The sequence below is a fragment of the Carettochelys insculpta genome, chromosome 22 (assembly GCF_033958435.1).
Source record: "Carettochelys insculpta isolate YL-2023 chromosome 22, ASM3395843v1, whole genome shotgun sequence".
NCBI lineage: Eukaryota > Metazoa > Chordata > Testudines > Carettochelyidae > Carettochelys > Carettochelys insculpta.
The window spans coordinates 13,846,257-13,865,582 of record NC_134158.1 but is presented as its reverse complement, the minus strand read 5'-3'; the positions used below and the strand labels follow the sequence as shown (position 1 = coordinate 13,865,582).

General features: G+C 66.6%; 2 protein-coding genes across 2 annotated transcripts in view; both read left to right on the top strand.

Annotated features, from left to right (window-relative positions):
- The first annotated feature begins 1,337 nt into the window (after nucleotides 1-1,337).
- SPIB (Spi-B transcription factor) lies at nucleotides 1,338-5,355 on the top strand. Its single transcript, XM_075016136.1, has 6 exons — nucleotides 1,338-1,384; nucleotides 2,196-2,223; nucleotides 2,754-2,841; nucleotides 3,405-3,589; nucleotides 3,807-3,966; nucleotides 4,478-5,355. Exons 1-6 carry the CDS (start codon nucleotides 1,362-1,364, stop codon nucleotides 4,783-4,785), a joined length of 792 nt encoding a protein of 263 aa, XP_074872237.1. The 5' UTR covers nucleotides 1,338-1,361; the 3' UTR covers nucleotides 4,786-5,355.
- A 997-nt stretch (nucleotides 5,356-6,352) lies between these two features.
- Nucleotides 6,353-19,326, top strand: part of MYBPC2 (myosin binding protein C2) — a 28,278-nt gene continuing 15,304 nt past the window's right edge. Inside the window, exons 1-9 of the mRNA XM_075016095.1 lie at nucleotides 6,353-6,428; nucleotides 12,061-12,117; nucleotides 12,558-12,581; nucleotides 13,299-13,373; nucleotides 14,090-14,238; nucleotides 16,920-17,037; nucleotides 17,173-17,221; nucleotides 17,689-17,748; nucleotides 18,719-18,918. Coding sequence (XP_074872196.1) covers nucleotides 6,407-6,428; nucleotides 12,061-12,117; nucleotides 12,558-12,581; nucleotides 13,299-13,373; nucleotides 14,090-14,238; nucleotides 16,920-17,037; nucleotides 17,173-17,221; nucleotides 17,689-17,748; nucleotides 18,719-18,918 — 754 coding nt within the window. The 5' untranslated portion in view covers nucleotides 6,353-6,406. The remainder of the gene's footprint in view (nucleotides 6,429-12,060; nucleotides 12,118-12,557; nucleotides 12,582-13,298; nucleotides 13,374-14,089; nucleotides 14,239-16,919; nucleotides 17,038-17,172; nucleotides 17,222-17,688; nucleotides 17,749-18,718; nucleotides 18,919-19,326) is intronic.

Sequence of the window (19,326 nt, the reverse complement as noted above, 5' to 3'; positions counted from 1 at the left end):
AATGCTGGGCAATTCTCTGCTGGCTTAGGGGAGCCAGGACTCCTGGGTTCTCTCTCCCCCAGCTGGGGCGGGGCATGCTGCCTAGTGGCTAGAGCTGGGGCGAGGGCTTGGGGCCAGGACTCCTGGGTTCTCTCCCACACCTAGCAAGGGGCGTGTGGCCTAGTGGATAGAGCTGGAGTGGGGAGGGCTTGGGGCCAGGACTCCTGGGTTCTCTCCCACACCTAGCAAGGGGTGTGCAGCCTAGTGGATAAAACGGGCTGGGAGGGTGGGATTGGAGCCAGGACTCCTGGGTTCTTTCCCTGGACTCTGCCCGTGCCCCTCCTCCGTACAGTGAGGCTCATGACACCCCACGGGGCGTATGGGAACACTGCCTGTCCCCCTCCCTGCAGTTGGCTGCTTGCCCCACAGCACCTCCCCCAGCCTGGTGCTGCTGGAGAACTGGGGGGCTTCTCTACTCCCCCTTCCCTGTAAGGTTTGTAAGTACAGGCTCAGCCAGCGCCCCCCAACACACATGCCCCCAGCCAACGCCCCCCCCCCCCCGCCTGCAGCAGGCGGCTGTGGGTGGCCGATAAGGGCACCTTTCGCAAACCTTTCACGTGCTCTCACAAGGCGAGATGTGGCCAATTTGGGGGTGGGGTGGGGTGGGGGCGGGGCACAGGGGGACCCCTCCCTGGGTGCTGGAATGTGCTCATCTCTGGGGTGGGGGTGTGGGCTGGGCACAGGGGGCCCCCTCCCTGGGTGCTGAGATGCGCTCACCTCTGGGGTGGGGGTGTGGGCTGGGCACAGGGGGACCCCTCCCCGGGTGCTGACATGCGCTCACCTCTGGGGTGGGGGCACGGGCTGGGTACGGGGGACCCCTCCCCGGGTGCTGGGATGCGCTCACCTCAGGTGGGGGCGTGGGCTGGGCACAGGTGGGCCTGGGGCCAGGCAGCAGGGTGCTGGAGCAGATGAGGGGTGAAGGTGAATCCCACCCCCTTCCTGATGTCAGCCCTGCGAACCCTCTCCCCCACCCTGCGCTGGAAGGGGGGGGGCCAGTGGGGGGGGGGGCCTGTCGTGCTCGCTGGGAGGGGGGTGGCAGATACTGGCTGCAGAGGGCGGGGGGGCACAGAGCTGAACCTTGCTGGGACCTGTCAGGGCGTGGGGGAGTTCGACGTCCCCCCCCCACTGGTCCGTGTCTCTTTCCTGGCACAAGTGTTTGATTGTGCAACGCTTGGCCCGCCCCGGCCCCGCCCCCCCGGGGGATTTCTGCTGTGAGCTCACCCCCCCCCCCCACCCCCGGCTGTATAAAATCGAGTCACAGCCGCTGGCTGGAGCAGAGCCACCCGACCCCCCAGCCCTGCACGGCCCCCCCCCGGCCCAGGATGCTCACACCTGAATCTGCACTGTAAGTGTATGGGGCAGGGCCCGTCCCCTCTGGGGGGCACTGGCTCTGATCACCCCCCAGGACAGGGACTCACTGACTGGGGGGCAGGGTGGGGGGCAGGGCCCGTCCCTTCTGGGGAGCACTAGCTCTGACCACCCCCCAGGACAGGGACTCACTGGGTGGGGGGCAGGGTGGGGGGCAGGGCCCGTCCCTTCTGGGGAGCACTAGCTCTGACCACCCCTCAGGGCAGGGACTCTGGTTGGGGGGTAGGGTGTGGGGCAGGGCCCATCCCTTCTGGAGAGCGCTGGCTCTGTCCACCTCCCAGGTCAGGGACTGGCTGGGGGGCAGAGAGTGAGGCAGGGCCTGTCCTTTCTGGGGGGTGCTGGCTCCCACCGGGCCCCAGTGCAGGGACTCACTGGTTGTGGGGCTAGGATGGGGGCAATGGCCTGGCCCTCCAGGGGGCACCACATCCCACTCTGGCCAGGCAGGGGAGGCAGTGGCGGCTGGGATGCTGCCCTGACCCCAGAGGCAGGTCATGCCCCCCTGCAGCTATGTGGCTGAGGTGGGGAGGGGGTGTGCGGCTGGGGGGGAGCTCCGCCTGTGTGCAGGGGGCTGTTCCCAAGCACCCCTGCTGGGTGACCCCCCTTCACTTTCTCCCCCCCATGCAAATGCTGGGGGCGGATTTGAATATTTCCTCTCTGGGGAAAGTGGAACAGAGACAAGTCATTTGCATGGGGGCTCCACCTGCCAGCCCCCCCGCCAGGCCCTCCACCAGTGCCTCCTGCCCTGCTTCTGGGGGGCACATGTAACCCTGACTCCTCTGTGCCCACAGGTTCGACGGGTCCCACTATGGCTACACGGTAAGCGTGGCCGGGCCGTCCGTCCGTCCCCCTCTGCCCCCAGCCCCCCATTTACATAAAACCCAGACACCCCCTGCAACTCCCCCACCCCCTAGACAGTGTCTGGTCAAAGTCCCGCCCCTCCGGACTCCTGGGTTCTGCCTGGTCTGGGGGCGGGGACAGTGTCTGGCTTGTGGGTGGCCTGGGGCCCAGGACTCCTGGGTTCTCTTGTGGCTCTGGGAGGGAAGGGCTGGCCAGTGGTTAGAGCTTGGGGGGGTGGGCAGGACGCCTGGGTTCTCTCCTGGCTCTGGGAGGGGAGGGGGTGTGGGACCCAGGACCCCTGGATTCTCTCCTGGCTCTGGAAAGGCAGTGGGGACTGGTGGTTAGAGCAGGGGGGGTGTGGGACCCAGGACCCCTGGGTTCTCTCCTGGCTCTGGGAGGGGAGTGGGGACCGGTGGGTAGAGCAGGGGCGGGCGGGAGCCCGGACGCCTGGGTTCTCTCCTGGCTGGGGGCGTGTGTTGGCTGCTCTCATTCTGTTACCCACCCCCCAGTTCCCCGACGGCAGCTTGTGCGACTTGGATTCGTGCAAACAGATCCCGAGTTTCCCGCACTTCCTGCTGGACCCCGAGGGCCCCTCAGGTAAGCCCCCCGAAGCCCGCTCGCCCTCCCGCCGGCAGGGCCGGGGCTCCACGGATTTCCCCCGCGCGTCACAGCGCCCCCTGGCGGGGAAGGGGCGGAGCCTCAGGGCTTCCCCCATGACATCACGTCTCCCCCCGGGAGGGGCGGGGCTCAACACGCAAATGAGATGGCTCCAAGATTTGCGTATTTCCAGCCCTGAGGCCCCAGGGGCACAAAGAGTCTTTCTCTGGCCTTCCTGCTCCGCCCACACCCCCTCCCCCACCCACACCTGGGAGCCGGACGCCTGGGTTCTCTCCCGACAGGCCCTGGGAGGGGAGTGGGGGCTAGTGATTAGAGCAGAGGCCTGGGAGCCGGATGCCTGGGTTCCCTTTCTGGCCCTGGGAAGGGAGCGGGGGGCTAGTGGTTAGAGCAGAAGCCTGGGAGCTGGATGCCTGGGTTCCCTTTCTGGCTGTGGGAGGGGAGCAGGGCCCAGTGGCTATCGGGGCGGGGGGGGAGGGACCAGGACTCCTGGGTTCTCTCCCTGTCTCACACTGTCTCTCCCTGCCTCCCCGCTGGCTCTGCAGATCCCAGCATGAGCTGGCTGGAGTTCCAGGACTTCAGCTACGAGGCCTTCGAGTCAGGGCAGCTGGCCCCGCTGCAGAACGTGCAGGTCTCCTATGCCCACGGCCTGCACCCGCTGGACGCTGTCTGTGCCTTGGAGGGGGCGCCAGCACAGACCCACCTCCTGCCCCAGGGCTACAGTGCCCAGGTGAGCGGCCTGGGAGCTGGATGTCCAGGGTCTCCCTGGCTTAGGGAGGGAAGCAGGGGCTAGTGGTTAGAGCGGGCAGGCTGGGATGCTCTGGGTGGCCGGAGTGGAGGGGCTGGGAAGGGGGTTCTTCTGTCGCCTGCCCCTGGCGCCATCCCCTTGCTGGCCCCGATGAACCCCCGCCCCCCGCCTGGAGCTTCACTGTATCTTCTCCCCTCAGCCCTGTGCCCCCTACGCGACGTGCCCCCCCTGCAGCGCCCTGGCCAGCCCCCCCGGCTCTGAGGATGAGGAGCTCTCCCTGGAGAGTCCGGCCCTGGAGGTGTCCGACAGCGACTCGGACGAGAACCTCTCAGCAGAGGGGTCACCGGACTGCGACGCAGGTAGGTGCCAGCCAGCTGGGTGCCCCAGCGCCAGCCCACCTGCCCCACCTGTCCTGGGGGGAGCAGTCATGCCTGCCCCTCCCACCCCCCCGCCTGGTGCAGGGCCGCAGCCCCGTCCCCCTCCCCCTCCCGCCTGGCGCTGGGCCACGACCCCATCCCCCTCCCCCTCCTGCCTGGTGCTGGGTCATGACCCCCTCCCCCTCCCCCTCCCCCTCCCCCTCCCGCCTGGCGCTGGGCTATGACCCTGTCCCCCTCCCCCTCCCCCTCCTGTCTGGTGCTGGGTCATGACCCCGTCCCCCTCCCCCTCCTCCCGCTTGGCACTGGGCCACGACCGCATCCCCTTCCCCCTCCCTCCTGGTGCTGGTTCGCGACCCCCTCCCCCTCCCGCCTGGCGCTGGGCTATGACCCTGTCCCCCTCCCCCTCCCGCCTGGTGCTGGGTCATGACCCCGTCCCCCTCCCGCCTGGCGCGGGGCCGTGGGCGGGGCCGTGACGCTCTGTCGCCCCCTGCAGGGTCACGGCGGAAGCTGCGCCTCTACCAGTTCCTGCTGGACCTGCTGCAGCGCGGCGCCATGCGGGAGTGCGTCTGGTGGGTGGAGCGCGAGGCCGGCGTCTTCCAGTTCTCCTCCCAGCACAAGGAGCTGCTGGCGCACCGCTGGGGGCAGCGCAAGGGCAACCGCAAGGCCATGACCTACCAGAAGATGGCCCGGGCCCTGCGCAACTACAGCAAGACCGGCGAGATCCGCAAGGTCAAAAAGAAGCTCACCTACCAGTTCGGCCAGGCCCTGCTGGGGCCGCCCCGCGCCCCCGCCCCCTCCTAGGCCAGGCCTGGGCCGCCGGACTGCACAGGGGGGCGGAGCTGAGAACAGACCCCGCCCCCAGAGCTCGCTGCTCCCGGGAGGCCAAAGCCAGGACACCTGGGCTCTACCCCAGCTCTGGGAGGGGAGCGGTGCCTAGTGGTTAGAGCATGGGGGGCTCTGGGAGCCAGGACACCTGGGCTCCACCCCAGCTCTGGGAGGGGAGCAGGAGCTAGTGGATAAGGGGGATCTGGGTGTCAGGACGCCTGGGTTCCACCCCAGCTCTCAGAGAGGAGTGGGGAGCAGTGGTTAGAGCAAGGGGAGCTGGGAGCCAGGATTCCTGGGTTCTCTCCCTGGTGGTGGGAGGGGAATGGGGGTCTAATTGCTGGGGCGGGCTGGGGCCAGGACTCCTGGGTTCTCTCTGGTCAGAGCTGGTTTCCCATTGTCTCTGAGGGGCCCGGCCCCCGGGGAGGCCGCGGAGAGGTGAACGTTCCCTGGGCCGGGCGGGCTCCTCGGATTTGTACAGAATCAGCTTCGGGACAGGGCTGTGCTTGTGTCTTTGCGAGCTTGTAAATTTGGAATAAACGCGCGTGGAAAGAGTCTTGCAGGCCTGGGCTTACCGCTCCCTGTCCCGGGGGGGTGGGGCTAGGAGCCAGGATGCCTGGGTTCCAACCTGGCTCGGTGGGAAGCAGCAGGACAGAGAGGGGATGCAGACACCTGCTTGCTGCTCCTGGTGGGGCTGGGTCTTGTGGGTGCTGGGGTGCAAATTTTGGGCCCCCTGCCTGCCCCCCAGTACAGCTCTGCCCTGCTCAGGGATCCTGATCTGGGTCTCTGTCCCCGCTGCCCAGCTCTGGGATGCGGCCACCTCTGGGGTGGGGCGCAGGAGCTGGGCATGCGGGGACCACAGCCAGGCCTGGGCTGCAGCCCTGTGGGGCAGGGGGCAGGGCTGGGCCCAGGGCCCCCCCGCGGCTCTGCGGCATGCAGTGTATGCTGGCCCCCCCCACCCCCCCCCCGTCCCGGGATTAGGTAGCAGATGGCTGAGGTGCCTTGGAATTACCAGCTTGTGCTCTGGCCTCGGCTGCCGCTGCCAGGCGAAAGGCCCAGGCGCTGGGCTCCGGTTTCATGGGCTTTGGCGCCTGGAGCGGGAGCTGGGGGGTGTCAAACCCTGGCCAGCCCCTCAGGTCCGGCAACATGGGGCTGGGTGGGAGCCGGCGCTCCCTGGAGGGGACAGACCCTGCCCCCCTCCCTGCCAGGCCCTGCCCTGGGCTGGGTGGGGACAGTGCCCCCTGGAGAAACAGTCCCCTGCCCCCCTCCCTGCCCCCTGAGCTGCCAGGCCCTGCCCTGGGCTGGGTGGGCGCGGCGCCCCCTGGAGAAGCAGACCCTTCCCCCCAGCATGGTGATGGGGGGGGGCTGTATCTGGGGCATACATGGCTGTGGCTCCCCCCCGCCGCAGCCGGCTGTTCCTCCCAAGGCCCAGCCAGGATTTAAAGCGCTTGATGGAAGGGCTCAGGAATTTGGCCCAGGGCCTGGGGTCGGGTGACAGCTCCTTGGCCCCCCCCAGCCCAGAGGGGCCCCCGCACTTAAAGCACCGGCCGGGCACTCCCCAGGGACACGCATCGCCTGGGCCACGCACAGGGCTGCAGCCATGCCCGAGCCAAAGCCAGCCGGTGAGTGCCTGGGTCCCGCCACCAGGTCACCCCCCAGCCGGGGGGCACGGACCCGCCACAACTGGGGTACCAACCTGCCCCTTCCACAGCCAGGACACTGACCTCCCCCCTACAGCCAGGGCACCGACCCCCCCCACAGCCAGGGCACTGAACTGCCCCCCCCAGCTGGGGGCACAGACCCCCCCCACAACTGGAGTACCAACCTGCCCCCTCCACAGCCAGGGCACCGACCTTGCCCCCCACCAGCCAGGGGCACAGACCCCCCCACAACTGGAGTACCAACCTGCCCCCCCCACAGCCAGGACACCGACCTCCCCCCTCGCCAGCTGGGGGGGCACAGACACTCCACAATTGGGGTACCAACCTGCCCCCCCCACAGCCAGGGCACCGACCCCCCCACAACTGGGGTACCAACCCGCCCCCCCCCCACAGCCAGGGCACTGACCTTCCCCCCAGCTGGGGGCACCAAGGAGCTGACCCCCCCACCCCCGCCTGGGGCAGAATTCAGTTCCTGACCCACACACCCTCGGGGGGGGTATAGAACCACTCCTGCCCCCCCGGGGGCACCCAGGGCCCCTGAACCTGCCCCCATCCACGGTAGCCTGGTACCTGTGGCTGCCTGCGGCAGGGCACAGAGTTACCACCCCCACTGGGCGTTGGTATGTTCTTGGGGCCCCCTGCTGCAGCCTGGCCCTGGTGCCTGCAGCCCCCCGGCTGGGCCCTGGCCAAGCACACGATTTTGGGGGGGGCAATGGGACGGGGTGACCCCCCTGCATACGGGCCAGCCTGGCTCAGAGTGGGACCCCCGGGCATCCCAGGGTGGGGGGTGCAGCCAGGAAGAGAAGGGGGGAGCCAGTTGGGGGAGGGTCCCAGCTGCTCCAGCCCCGACCTCTCCCTGCAGGTGGGGGGGCTGGGACACGGGGGAGGGAGCACGGGCTGCTGCAAAAGCACCCCCTCCCCCGCCAGAAAGGCTCTTGGGGCGGCGAAGGGCTGTGCACCGCTGGGGGGCAGGAGCCGCCCCTGGGCATTGGGGGCAGGGCCCCGCAGGCTGGGAAGTTGGGGTTGGCTGAGCTCAGAGGTGTCCAGGTCGGTAGTGGGGCTGGGGGGCTCTGCTGGCGTCAGACGGGGGACACGTGTGGGGTGTGTCTGTGCCCACGGGGGTGCGTGGGGGGCTCTGGGTGTGTGTGTGTCTCTCTCTCTCTCACTGGGCACAGCAGCCCCTCTGCTCCGTGCATGCACGTGCGTGTGTCATGGTGCATGCCAGCTCGTGCACAGGTTTGCACATCTGTGAGCACGCGTCCTGGGCTCCCTGGCTTTGCGGGCGTCTGGCTGGGCCGGCGGTGGCTCCCTGGCCCCCCAGGGGGTGTTTGGGGCTGAGCGCCTGGCCCACGCTGGCTGGGGGCGTTGAGCTGAGGTGCAGCTCGAAGTGCTGAGCACAGGTTCTTTTCCGCTGGGCCGGGCTCCGGTTACGGGCCGGTGGAGGCAGGGGCTGCACCAACCACTAATTATAACCCGCCCCGGCGCACGCTGCCCTAGTAGGGCACAGCCCCCCCCCCAGCTGCAACGTGAGACGGGGCCAGGAAAGGCCAAAAACTTGCGTGTGGTGGCGGGGGAGGTGCTAAATCAAACCTGACAGCGCCCTGGCCAGGATCCCCAGCGTGCTGGGCACTGCATAGAACTCCCCCTGCCCCCCAGGATCGGGCCCCCAGCGTGCTGGGCACTGCATGGACATTGCCCTCCTCCCCCTCCAGGATCGGGCCCCGGTGAGAGAGCCAGGCCCTGCCCAGATGTATTCCATCTTGCAAGACGAGAGCAGGGAAGGATTTTGAATGGGGAAACTGAGGCACAGAGCAGCAAAGGCTGCTGGAAGCAAAATCTGTGTCTGACTTGCAGGGGGCAGGACAGATGGCGGGGAGGGAACAGGGCTGGTGAAAGACCAGAAACTCACAGGGAAAGATGGAGAGACACAGGCCCTGGACAGAGCTGCGATGCGACCAGCTCTGGGGTTGGGCTGGGGGATGAGCATACAGGGACCCCCTCACCCTGTACTGGGATGCGACCAGCTCGGGGGTGGGGTGTACAGGGACCACTCACTCAGGGCTGAGCTGTGACCACTTCTGGGCTGGGCGATCGGCATACAGGGGCTGCTCACACAGGACTGAAACGTGACCCCCCCGTGCCCTCGGGGTGGGGCGTAGGGAATGGGTATACCAGGAGCCCTTGCCCAGTGCTCAGATGCGACCACCTCTGGGGTGGGGTGGGGTGGGGTGGGGCCTGGCCATACCAGCCCCAGAGAGGTGGCCCTCCTGCAGCAGGCGGGCCGGTCACAGTGGGACCTCTGTGATGCAGCCACCTCTGGGGCGGGCCAGGGTCAGGGCTGTCGGTGAAGGGACAGGCTGAGGCCTGGACCAGGTCATCGAGCTCCCCTGGGGCCTGCCTCTCCCTGGAGCACTGAGTGGCAGCCGAGCCTGGGCTGGCTCCCAGGGACAACAGCTGGGCCCAGCCATTCCTGCTTGGGGGCTGGGGGGGGGCTGGCCAGAGCTATATTCGGGGCGCACGGCCCGAGTCAAAGGGAGCAGCTGGAATGCAGCAGTCAGCGCAATGGGGGAGGGCAGCTCTGGGGGGAGCCAAATCCCCACCCCCCACCCCGCCAGCTGGCCCAGCTGTGCCCCCCCTGCCCCGGCTGCCTGGTGCTGCATAGCAGGTAATTACTGCCTGTGCAGGGCTGATTAGCACCCCCGGCGACACGGTGACGCCCAGGGACCACCTGGGGGCAGGCAGGAGGCGCCCCAGCAGTGGGGGTGCAATGGTGTGATACAGGCGGGTGAGGCTGGCCGGGCAGACGGGGTGTACAGGGAAAGATGGATAGAGTCATAGCCTGGAACACGGGACCTTGGGAGGTCCCTGAGGCCAGGCCCCAGTCCCAGCCGACCGTCCCCAGCAGGGCCAGGCCCCATCCCCCTCTGTCCCCCCCAGCAGGGCCAGGCCCCAGCCCCGGCCGACCGGCCCCGGCAGGCATCTGCAGAACCTGCCCGTAAGTGAGGCCAGCGATAGAGCTGCCACGACCTCCCCGGGGCATTTCCTCCTGTTTAACCACCCGCCAGGGTGGGAGTTTGGCCTAATGTCCAACCTCCACCTCCTGGGGCCGCTCAGCCCATGGCTCCGCGTCCCGCCCTCCGAGCGCCGGAGAACCACTTCTCTCCTGCCCCGCGTCACCCTCTGGGGGGCCCTGGACCAGCGGCGCACGTCCCCTCGGCCTCCTCGCCGCTGAACGACCCACGCCCGGTTCTCCCCGGCGTCCCGCCACGCTCACGTTCTCTCCACCGCTCGCCCCTCCCGGCCCTCCTCCGGCCCTTCTCCCGTCGCCCACGTCCCCCTGGGAACGCGGGGCCGGCCCGGCCGCGAGCCTCCAGGCGAGGCCTGACCAGCGCTGAGCGACGGCCGTGTCGGGCTCACCCCAGGCCGGGTCGTGCAGCCCAGCAGCAGGTCGGCTTTTATTGCAACAGCGTCACCCTGCTGGCTCACACTTAGCTTGTGGTCCGCTCTGCCCCCGAGACCTCTGTCCGCGGGCGCTTCCCGGCCAGCGGGTGTGACACCGATGGAGGGGTGGGTGGGGATGGGGATGGAGCGGGAAGGCGAGGATGGGGCAGAGGGAATACACAGAAGGGGACCAACAGAAGAGGTGGGGGTTGAGGGATGGATGGAAGGGGACAAGCAGAGGGGTGCAGAGGGACAGACAGGGACCTGGGGGGAGTCGTTTCTGGTTCTTTGGTGTGAGAAAGTGAGGACTGGGTTGCAACCACAGGCTTTGAGTGTGTGTGTGTTGGGGAGTAGGGGGTGTGAGCCAGGCGGCAGGTGGCGGGGGGGCTCTGTGGGGAAGCATGTGATCACCACCTGTTTTGGAAAGCACCAAATGGAAGAAAGGGATTTGTTTCCTTGCCTCAAGGAGCAGCCTGTTTCCTCTCCCCCACCTGAGGGAGCAGCCTGTTTCCTTCCCCCCTGACCTGGGTTCTGAGGGGTATTGGTTCTGAAGTCTTTACTTTTTATCGAAAGTTGACTTTTGTGCTGTTCTGTTACCCCAGCCAAGGCTCGGCTCTGTTGGCTACAGATTTCATAGCAGTAGCTTTCCTTGTAGCTTTAGGAACACATGAAAGCACACGGCAAGTAACAGACAATTCCAAGACTAAGGTGTGATGAAGTGGCCGGGGAGGGGGGCTCACACGGGGGCCAGGGTTCCTGCTGGCTGTAACCTTGGTAAGCAGGCCTGAGCATTTGTAACCCTGGGCTACCAGGTAACACCTTTGCTTTCCCAGGCAGCCAGACAAACCGATAACCCTTTTCTCCCACCCGCCGAGTGAGAGTCACTCCTGGCTGCAGATGGGGGGCAGGGCCTGGGGACCCCGAAGCCTGTTACACAACGGTGCACTTTTATTCAAGGTCCCAACGACGTTACGAACGCCACAGCACACCCAGCGCCTAGATCTAGTCACCCACCACTTACAACTACAGCCTTCCACACGCTTTTCCGGCGCGTGGGCGAGTTTGCTGACGCTTTTTGAGGTTGAGAACTCGCGCAGGGTGGGGTCCTGCTGGCGTTCTTCCATCCGAGGGTTCCTTTTCTTTTTCTCATGTTGGGCACATTTGCTACAAGATTCCCACGAGATGTGGATGACCCTTATGCTTGTACAACCCTGCAACTGAACCCTATGTAACACCCCAGGTTTATATACGCCGTGACAAGTTAATCTGTAAAACCACTGGCTGCAACTGCATTCTACACAATTGAGCAGTGGCACATTGCAACTTTCCAGCAAGAATATTCTAACCTTAACCCTAACCCTTACTATCTTCACCCCTGCTGGTTCCTTCAGCTTCCCTTATCAGCCTCCTACATTTTAAAAACTGGTGGCTGCATTTGCTACCGCTCACCTGCCCTTTCCACGTAGCATTTTTTTTCAAACAATCCCTTGCTGCTTCCACGTCTCCCGTCGCCAGGATGCCTCCTTTGATATTGAAACAAAAAGCAGTCAAGTAGCACTTTAAAGATTAGCAAAATAGTTTATTAGGTGAGCTTTCGTGGGACAGACCCACTTCTTCAGACCAGACTCAATATTTAAGGCGCAGAGAACCAAAAACAGTAATCAAGGAGGACAAATCAGAAAAAAATGATCAAGGTGAGCAAATCGGACGGTGGGTGGGGGAGGTCAAGAATTAGATTAAGACAAGTATGCAGAGGAGCCCCTATAGTGACCCTATAGTTCAAACCACGTGTTGGTTTGAACCAGGATGGGAATTTTCTGAGTCGCTATAGGGGCTCGTCTGCATACTTGGCTTAATCTAATTCTTGACCTTCCCCCCCTCCACTCTCTGATTTGCTCACCTTGATCACTTTTTCCTGATTTGTCCTCCTTGATTACTGTTTTTGGTTCTCTGTGCCTTAAATATTGAGCCTGTTCCGGTCTGGCTCTGGTCTGAGGAAGTGGGTCTGTCCCACGAGAGCTCACCTAATAAACCATTTTCCTAGTCTTTAAAGTGCTCCTTGACGGCTTTTTGTTTTGGTCGTGTGTAGACCAGCACGGCTCCCTCGCGGTTACTACCCGTTGATATTGGCTTTCCATGTCTCTGCCCCCAGCTGCTGAAAAGAAGGAGAAGAAAGAGGGGAAGAAAGATGCTAAAGAAGCTGCTAAAGGTCAGCACTGGGGATGGGCTGGAGAGGTATTGGGGGTGCAACAGGAGGCTCCCCCCACTTTTAGGGCCGTTTGTGGTGAGAAAAAGCCACCGCTTATGTGGGGGGAGGCGAGAGTCCAGCCAGGGAGGACTTGGAAGCAAAGGGCGACCCACGAAATAAAACTGGCCCTAGGCCCCGACTCAGCCTCGGGTGAGGCAGCTGCCAGCTGGCCCTCTCCCACCCCTCACGGCGTTGCTGGCGTGCGCTGGAAGGGTTGTGGGCATCCAGGCCAGGAGCCCTCAGACCAGTCCCCAGGTCTCTGCTCACGGAGCGTCCCCGCCCCGCCCCCCCCCCCCCACGCACAGGCTGCACTGGGAAGAGCGCCGGCTTCAGCCCCCGGCACAGCCCGGCCTGGCGTGGGCGAGGGGCTGGGGCTGACCCACACCCTGATTGCTTTTCAGAAGCCCCCACAGAGCATCCAGAAGGTGAGCGAGTCTGAGACGGGAGAGTCCCCTGCCCCCGCAACACCCAGCCCTGGGGCCCTGCCCCCAGCCTCGCCCCCCCCCCCCCACACCCCAGCCTCGAGGTCCTGCCCCCAGCCTCGCCCCCCCCCCCCACCCCAGCCTCGAGGTCCTGCCCCCAGCCTCGCCCACCCCCACACCCCAGCCTCGAGGCCCTGCCCCCAGCCTCGCCCCCCCCCACACCCCAGCCTCGAGGCCCTGCCCCCAGCCTCGCCCACCCCCACACCCCAGCCTCGGGGCCCTGCCCCCAGCCTCGCCCCCCCCCCCCACACCCCAGCCCTGGGGCCCTGCCCCCAGCCTCACCCCCCCCCTACACCCCAGCCCTGGGGCCCTGCCCCCAGCCTCACCCCCCCACACCCCAGCCTCGGGGCCCTGCCCCCAGCCTCGCCCCCCCCACACACCCCAGACCTGGGGCCCTGCCCCCAGCTTCACGCCCCCCCACACCCCAGCCCTGGGGCCCTGCCCCCAGCCTTGCCCCCCAACACCCCAGCCCTGGGGCTCTGCCCCCAGCCTTGTCCCCCCGCTACACGCCAGCCCTGGGGCCCTGCCCCCAGCCATGCCACCCTGCTATACTCCAGTCTCCAAGGCCCAGATATCCCCCCTGCTACAGCCCCAGCACCGAGTCCCCCCCCCGTGTGTGGCCCCCAAGCCTGGGCTCACCCCATGGACCCTCCATTGTAGATGCCCCCCAGCCACAGACAGATGAGCCCCAGGGCCTGTTCCTGGAGAAGCCGAGCCAATTCCTTGTGGAGTGTGGTAAGGCTGGAGGGGGCTGGGCTGTCAGTGGGGGGTGGGCTGGGAAAAGCTGGGGGGGCCTGGGCTGTCGCTGGGGGGGGCTGGGAAAAGCTGGGGGGCCTGGGCTGTCACTGGGGGGGCGCTGGGCTGTTGCTGGGGGTGCCCTGGGGCACAGCTGGCTTTGCTGGCCAGGCTTGGGGAGCAGGGGGCCCATGGGGGTGGACAGCAGGCCAGGGCGGGAGGTGAGCCTAGATCTCCATATACAGGGGGCCTGGCTGGGAGATGGTGGTGGGCGGGGGGTTCTGGGGCCTTCAGGGGGAGTTGTGGAGGATGGGGCCTGGGGGGCCCAGGACAGAGGCCCAGGGGGCTTGTTTTTCTGGGGTAGGTGTGATCTGGGGCAGGGGACAACCTATGGCCCAGGGGAAGGGGCAGTCACAAGGGCCAGCTGTGGCCGGTGGGGGAGGGAAGGCCAGAGGTAGACCGGCAGAGAGGAGGCCAGGGGGCGTGGGGGGCAGGGAGGCTGGGGGAGGCTGGGGGGAGAGGAGGCCTGTGGGGGGCTGGGGAAGGGAGGCCAGGGGAAGGGGAGACCTGGGGGAGGGAGTCCGGGGGAGGGTTGTCGGGGGTGGGAGGCAGGGGGAGGGTTGCCAGGGGAAGGGAGGGAGGCCAGGGGAGGGAGGGGAGGCCGGGAGAAGAGAGGGAGGCCGGGGGAGGCAGTCCCAGGCTCGCTCCCGCCGCAGGGAAGGAGGTGGCCGTGGCGGTGCAGGTGGACGGGGCGCAGCTCTCGGCGAAACCCGCCATCAAGTGGTTCAAGGGCAAGTGGCTGGAGCTGGGCAGCAAGAGCGGGCAGCGCTTCCAGTTCAAGGAGAGCTTCGACAAGGAGAAGAAGGTGGGTCCGCAGGGATCGGGGGGCTGGGGGGTCCCTTCACCCAAGGGGAGCCCTGACCCTGCACCGCCCGGCCCAGCCTGGCCTCCTGGCCCTGTGGGATCGGCTCAGCTCGGCCCAGCCCGGGGTACCTGCCCTGCCTGCCCCCAGCAGGCTCGGGCCCCTAGACACATGGTCCAGGAAAGTGGCACAGTTCCCATTGGCTGGGAGCCGCAGCCAATGAGAGCTGCAGAGGCGGTGCCTATGGGCTCAAGAACCTGGCACGGAGGCGGGCGGGAGCGAGCAAGGGGCGTGGCCTCGGGGCAGGGAACTACTGGCGTTCCCACCGGTCAGTCCCAGGCCTGGCCCTGTCCAGCCTGAAGAAGGGGGTGAGGGGTGAGCTGCCGACCTGCTCGGCAGAGCTTGGGGCAAAGCCAAGGGCCCCTCGGAGCAGAGTGACCGGCGGCTGAGCCGCGACGGGCAGAAGTGGGAGGGGACGTCCCTTGGGAAAGGAGCCCGGCTCCGCAGGCTGCAGGGCCGAGCGCCCCGGGCCAAGCTCTGGAGTCCTGGCCGAGTTCTCCGAGGACAGCCCCACGGTGCGCGGCCGCGGCCCAACAAGCCCCCAGGGTGTCGGGGATGGTTAGAAAGGGGCTAGCGAATAAGGGGGAACACCTCGTGGCCCCTGTATAAAGCCCAGGGACGCCCCCACCTCCGATGCTGCTCCCTGCTGCAGCCCCTCCACATGCAAACGTCACCTGGCCTAGGAGAGGCTGGCGGGGGGTTGGGGCCGGGGCCCTGTGCCAGGAGGAAAGAGACGGGGGCTCTTCAGCTTGGTGAAGAGGAGCCTGAGGGGGAGGGTGGGGGTCACCGGACAGGGACAAGCTGTTTCCTAGTGTGATTGGACAGGGTTCAGGGCACGGCTGGAGAAATCAGCCCAGGGTAACTTTGCCTAAAACCGGAGCCACTTACAGCCGCAGGCTGGGATTTCCGTCTCACCGAGGCAAACCCAAAGCACCTCCACCAGCCCCCCCGGCCAGCCAGACACCACACAAGCAAAGCCCCAGACGTCTCGGCAGCCCAGCCCAGCCCAGCCCAGCCCAGCCACCCCCAGCTTTGGGCGAGAGGCTCGTAAACCTGTTTCACCCAACGCTGCGCAGACCCGTCCACACCCAAAGGGCCCAGCCCCGGGTCAATATATGCTTGGATCTTACCCCACCACCTCGCAAAAGCCAGACCCTTGGATGTAATAGCTGAGGGTTTATTCATACCAAAGAAAGAAGAGGGTTATAGGTTCATAGCCTCACAGGAGGCTAAGACTGGGAGGGTCCTCGAGAGGCCAGCGAGTCCAGCCCCCTGCCCCAATGGCAGGGCCAAGTACTGTCTCGACCATCGCCGACAGACATCTGTCTAACCTGAGATAACCTCCCCAGCGAGGGGAACTGGCAAATCGTGCTCCTAACGCCCGATGCAGCCAGCGATGGGCTCTGCTGACTCTTGAGAGGCTCTGCAAGGGCCTTTCGGGTGATCTAGATCACTCATTGGAGCCTTGTAGACCTGGCCCGCTGGGGTCCGTGTGCTGGGACATTGACCCTTGGAGACCACCAGAGCAGAGACACAAGCTGGACACTGCTAAGTCCACCGCCTCCCGCTGAGGGTTGGGCCCCCGGTCCAGCCAGGCTTAACTCCTGAGGAACAAAGCCCAGGGCCCGGCTTACAGCTTTTCATACGCGGAGGGAAAATCTCTTTCTTCTCCACAGGCCTTGGCCCCCAGCTGCCCACGTGGGGGTCTGTGCTGAGTTTCCATCTGTTGCAGGCCCAGCAGGAAAACCCCACCATCATGACAGGGCTGTTGGCTGGCTGGGCCTTTGCTCAGCCTATTGTCCTGGCTGGGCCGGAGCCCCACCTGCCCTTGTGACCCCCAGCACCGAAACGCTTCTCAGCCAGCTGCAGGGCTAGAAAGCTGCAACTTTACACCCACACACGACACAGACACACAAGCGGCACCACCGCCCCCCAGCACAAGAGTTGGGAGCCAGTAGCCACCCGGGGCATAGAAATGGTTTCCGGCCCCGTGACAAGTTGGCCCCATAGGCCCTGGGCAGGCACCGCCTCGTGGGCACCAGGGTGAAACGTGCTGAACGGCCGCTGGGCTCCACGCCACGGCCGGGGGCGCTGCTGGCTGGGGAGGCCGTGCTGGGTTAGACCGGGGCTGGCTGCGTTCCCAGTGGTTCGGTCCGGCGACGCCCGGGAACGGTGCCCGGGTCTCTGGGGGTCCGAGGCCGGAGACGGCCGGCAGGAGAGACCGTCCCTGTTCGGTTCATTCCCACGCCACTGTCGGCAGCCGGGACACCGGGCTGGATGGACGGACCATTGGGCTGACCCAGTCTGGCTAGTCTGGTGTCTGTAAGGGGCAGGGCAGAGGTCTGGCCTCAGGGAAGGGGCGGGGCAGAGGTGGGACCTCAGGGAAGGGGCGGGGCGAGACCTTAGAGAAGGGGCGGGGCGGAGGCGTGGCCTCAGAGAAGGGGTGGGGCGATACCTCAGGGAAGGGGAGGGGCGAGACCTCAGGGAAGGGGCGGGGCGGAGGCGTGGCCTCAGAGAAGGGGTGGGGCAGGGTGTTGGGGTTTCAATGGCAGCTGGAGGTCCCCCGCTGGCTCTGGGGGAGGGGGAGGGGCAAGCTCTCCTTTGCCCCCCACTTCCCCCCCCAGGTGTACACCTTTGAGCTGCGCATCGGCAAGGTGGTGATCGGGGACCGGGGCGACTATCGCTGCGAGGTGACGGGCAAGGAGAAGAGAGACAGCTGCACCTTCAACATCGACGTGGAGGGTGAGCGGGGGGGGGCGGTGCCACCCCAGCCGCTCTGGGGGCCCAGCCAGGGATGATCTATGGGGCGGGCATCTGGGGGGCAGGGACTGGGGGAGCTGGAGGAGGGCGTCACGCTGTCCCTGTCCCTCTTTCCAGCCCCACGGACGGAGGACAGTGGAAATGTGCTCCAGGCCTTCAAAAGGACGTGAGTGCTGGTGCCCCCACAGCATCCCATAGCTCCCCCAGCAGTGCCCCATAGCTCCCCCAGCAGTGCCCCATAGCTCCCGGCCAGTGCCCCATAGCTCCCCCAGCAGTGTCCCATAGCTCCCCCAGCAGTGCCCCATAGCTCCCGGCCAGTGCCCCATAGCTCCCCCAGCAGTGCCCCATAGTGCCTCCCATCAGCACCCCCCTCAGGGCCCTATAACTCCTGTGTCAGTACCCTAGAGTGCCCCCGCCAGTGCCCCATAGCTCCTCTGCTGGTGCCCCATAACTCCTATGTCAGTGCCTCATAGTGCCCCCCATCAGCACCCCTGTCACAGCCCTATAACTCCTTGTCTGTGCCCTAGAGTGCTCCCACCAGTGCCCCCAGCCTCTCCTTGTCAGTGCTCCCAGCCTGCCCCATGGCACCACCAGTCCAGGCAGGGCTGGCGAGACGCTCTGCTCTCTCTGCAGGGGCGAGGGGAAGGACAAAGTGGCCGGGGAGCTGGACTTCAGCGGGTTGCTAAAGAAGAGGTGGGTGCACCCTGGGGGTGGGGGGACATGTGTCCGTCCATCCATCTGTCCGTCCCTGGGGCTCTGGGTCTGCCCGTCTATCCATCTCTGGGGTGTGGGGTCTCCCCCTCTGTCTGTCCCTGGGGCGTTGGGTCTGCCCGTCTGTCTGTCCGTCTCTGGGGCGAGAGGGCCGAGTCTTTGCCAGTGCCAAGGGGAGCGTCGTGCTGTGCTGCGCCATTCTGTGACATGCCGTGCCGTGCTGCGCCGTTCTGTGCTGTGCCGTGCCGCGCTGTTCCGTGCTGTGCTGTGCCATGCCGCGCCGTTCTGTGCCGTGCCGTTCTGTGCCGCGCTGTTCTGTGCTGTGCTGTGCCGCGCCGTGCCGCACCATGCCACACCGTTCTGTGCTGTGCCGTGCTGCGCTGTTCCGTGCCGTGCCACGCTGCACCGTTCTGTGCCGTGCCGTGCTATGCTGTGCTGTGCTGTGCCACGCCGTTCTGTGCCGTGCCATGCTGCACCGTTCTGTGCCGTGCCGCACCGCGCCGTGCCATGCCATGCTGCGCGATTCTGTGCCGTTCTGTGCTGTGCCGTGCCACGCTGCACCGTTCTGTGCCATGCCGTGCTGCGCCGTTCTGTGCCGTGCTGTGCTATGCTGTGCTGCGCCGTTCTGTGCTGTGCCGTGCCACGCTGCACTGTTCTGTGCCGTGCCGTGCTATGCTGTGCTGTGCCGTGCTGCGCTGTTCTGTGCCGTGCTGTGCTATGCTGTGCCGCGCCGCGCCGTGCCGTGCCGTGCTGCGCCGTTCTGTGCCGCGCCGCGCTGCGGGTGACAGAGGGTTCATGGACTGCCCAGCTGGGCCTGGCCCGTGGCTGTCGCTGTTTGGCTTTTCAGGGCTCAGGCAGGGGGCAGAGCTGGTGGGGGTGGGCGCTGGCCCTGGCCGAGGGGCGCCCCCTCTCTGGGGCGGGGGAGACTGAGGCCGGCGCTGGCGCCCGGCAGGGAGGGGCAGGTGGAGGAGAAGAAGAAGAAGAAGAAGGACGACGACGAGGACGCCTTCCCCCCCGAGATCTGGGAGCTGCTCAAGGGGGTGACCAAGAAGAGCGAGTACGAGCGCATCGCCTTCCAGTACGGCATCACGGACCTGCGCGGCATGCTCAAGCGCCTCAAGAAGGTCAAGGTGGAGGTCAAGAAGAGCGAAGGTCTGCGGGGCTGGGGGGCTGCCTGGGGGGAGGGGCGCCGGGGGGCAGAGGCGTCTTTTCCTCCATGCCCCTTCTGTCGTAGGGTGATCCCAGCCCCGCCCCCAGCCCCGTCCGAGGGCCTCCAGGTCCCACCTCCCCCCACACCCCAGTCCCGGGATGTGCCGCTCTCCCCAGCCCCGTCCGAGGGCCCCCTGCCCCCCCCGCAGAGAACACCAGCCCGAGGGCTCCGTGGGACCAGCCCCCACGAGTCCCCACACCGCTGCGGTCACCCCCTGACCCCTGTGCGCCCCTCTGCCCCCAGCCCCGACCCCCACTCGCCCCTCTGACCCCCCAACCCCCTGACCCCGTGTCCCTCTGCCCCCAGCCCCGACCCCCATGTGCCCCTCTGCCCCCAGCCCCGACCCCCAT

Excerpts from the sequence above, each read along its gene's own strand:
- SPIB (XM_075016136.1), top strand. The coding sequence starts at position 1,362 with ATGCTCACACCTGAATCTGCACT. Across the intron at positions 2,842-3,404 it reads GGACCCCGAGGGCCCCTCAG|ATCCCAGCATGAGCTGGCTG; the intron begins GTAAGCCCCCCG and ends CTGGCTCTGCAG. Across the intron at positions 3,967-4,477 it reads GTCACCGGACTGCGACGCAG|GGTCACGGCGGAAGCTGCGC; the intron begins GTAGGTGCCAGC and ends CGCCCCCTGCAG.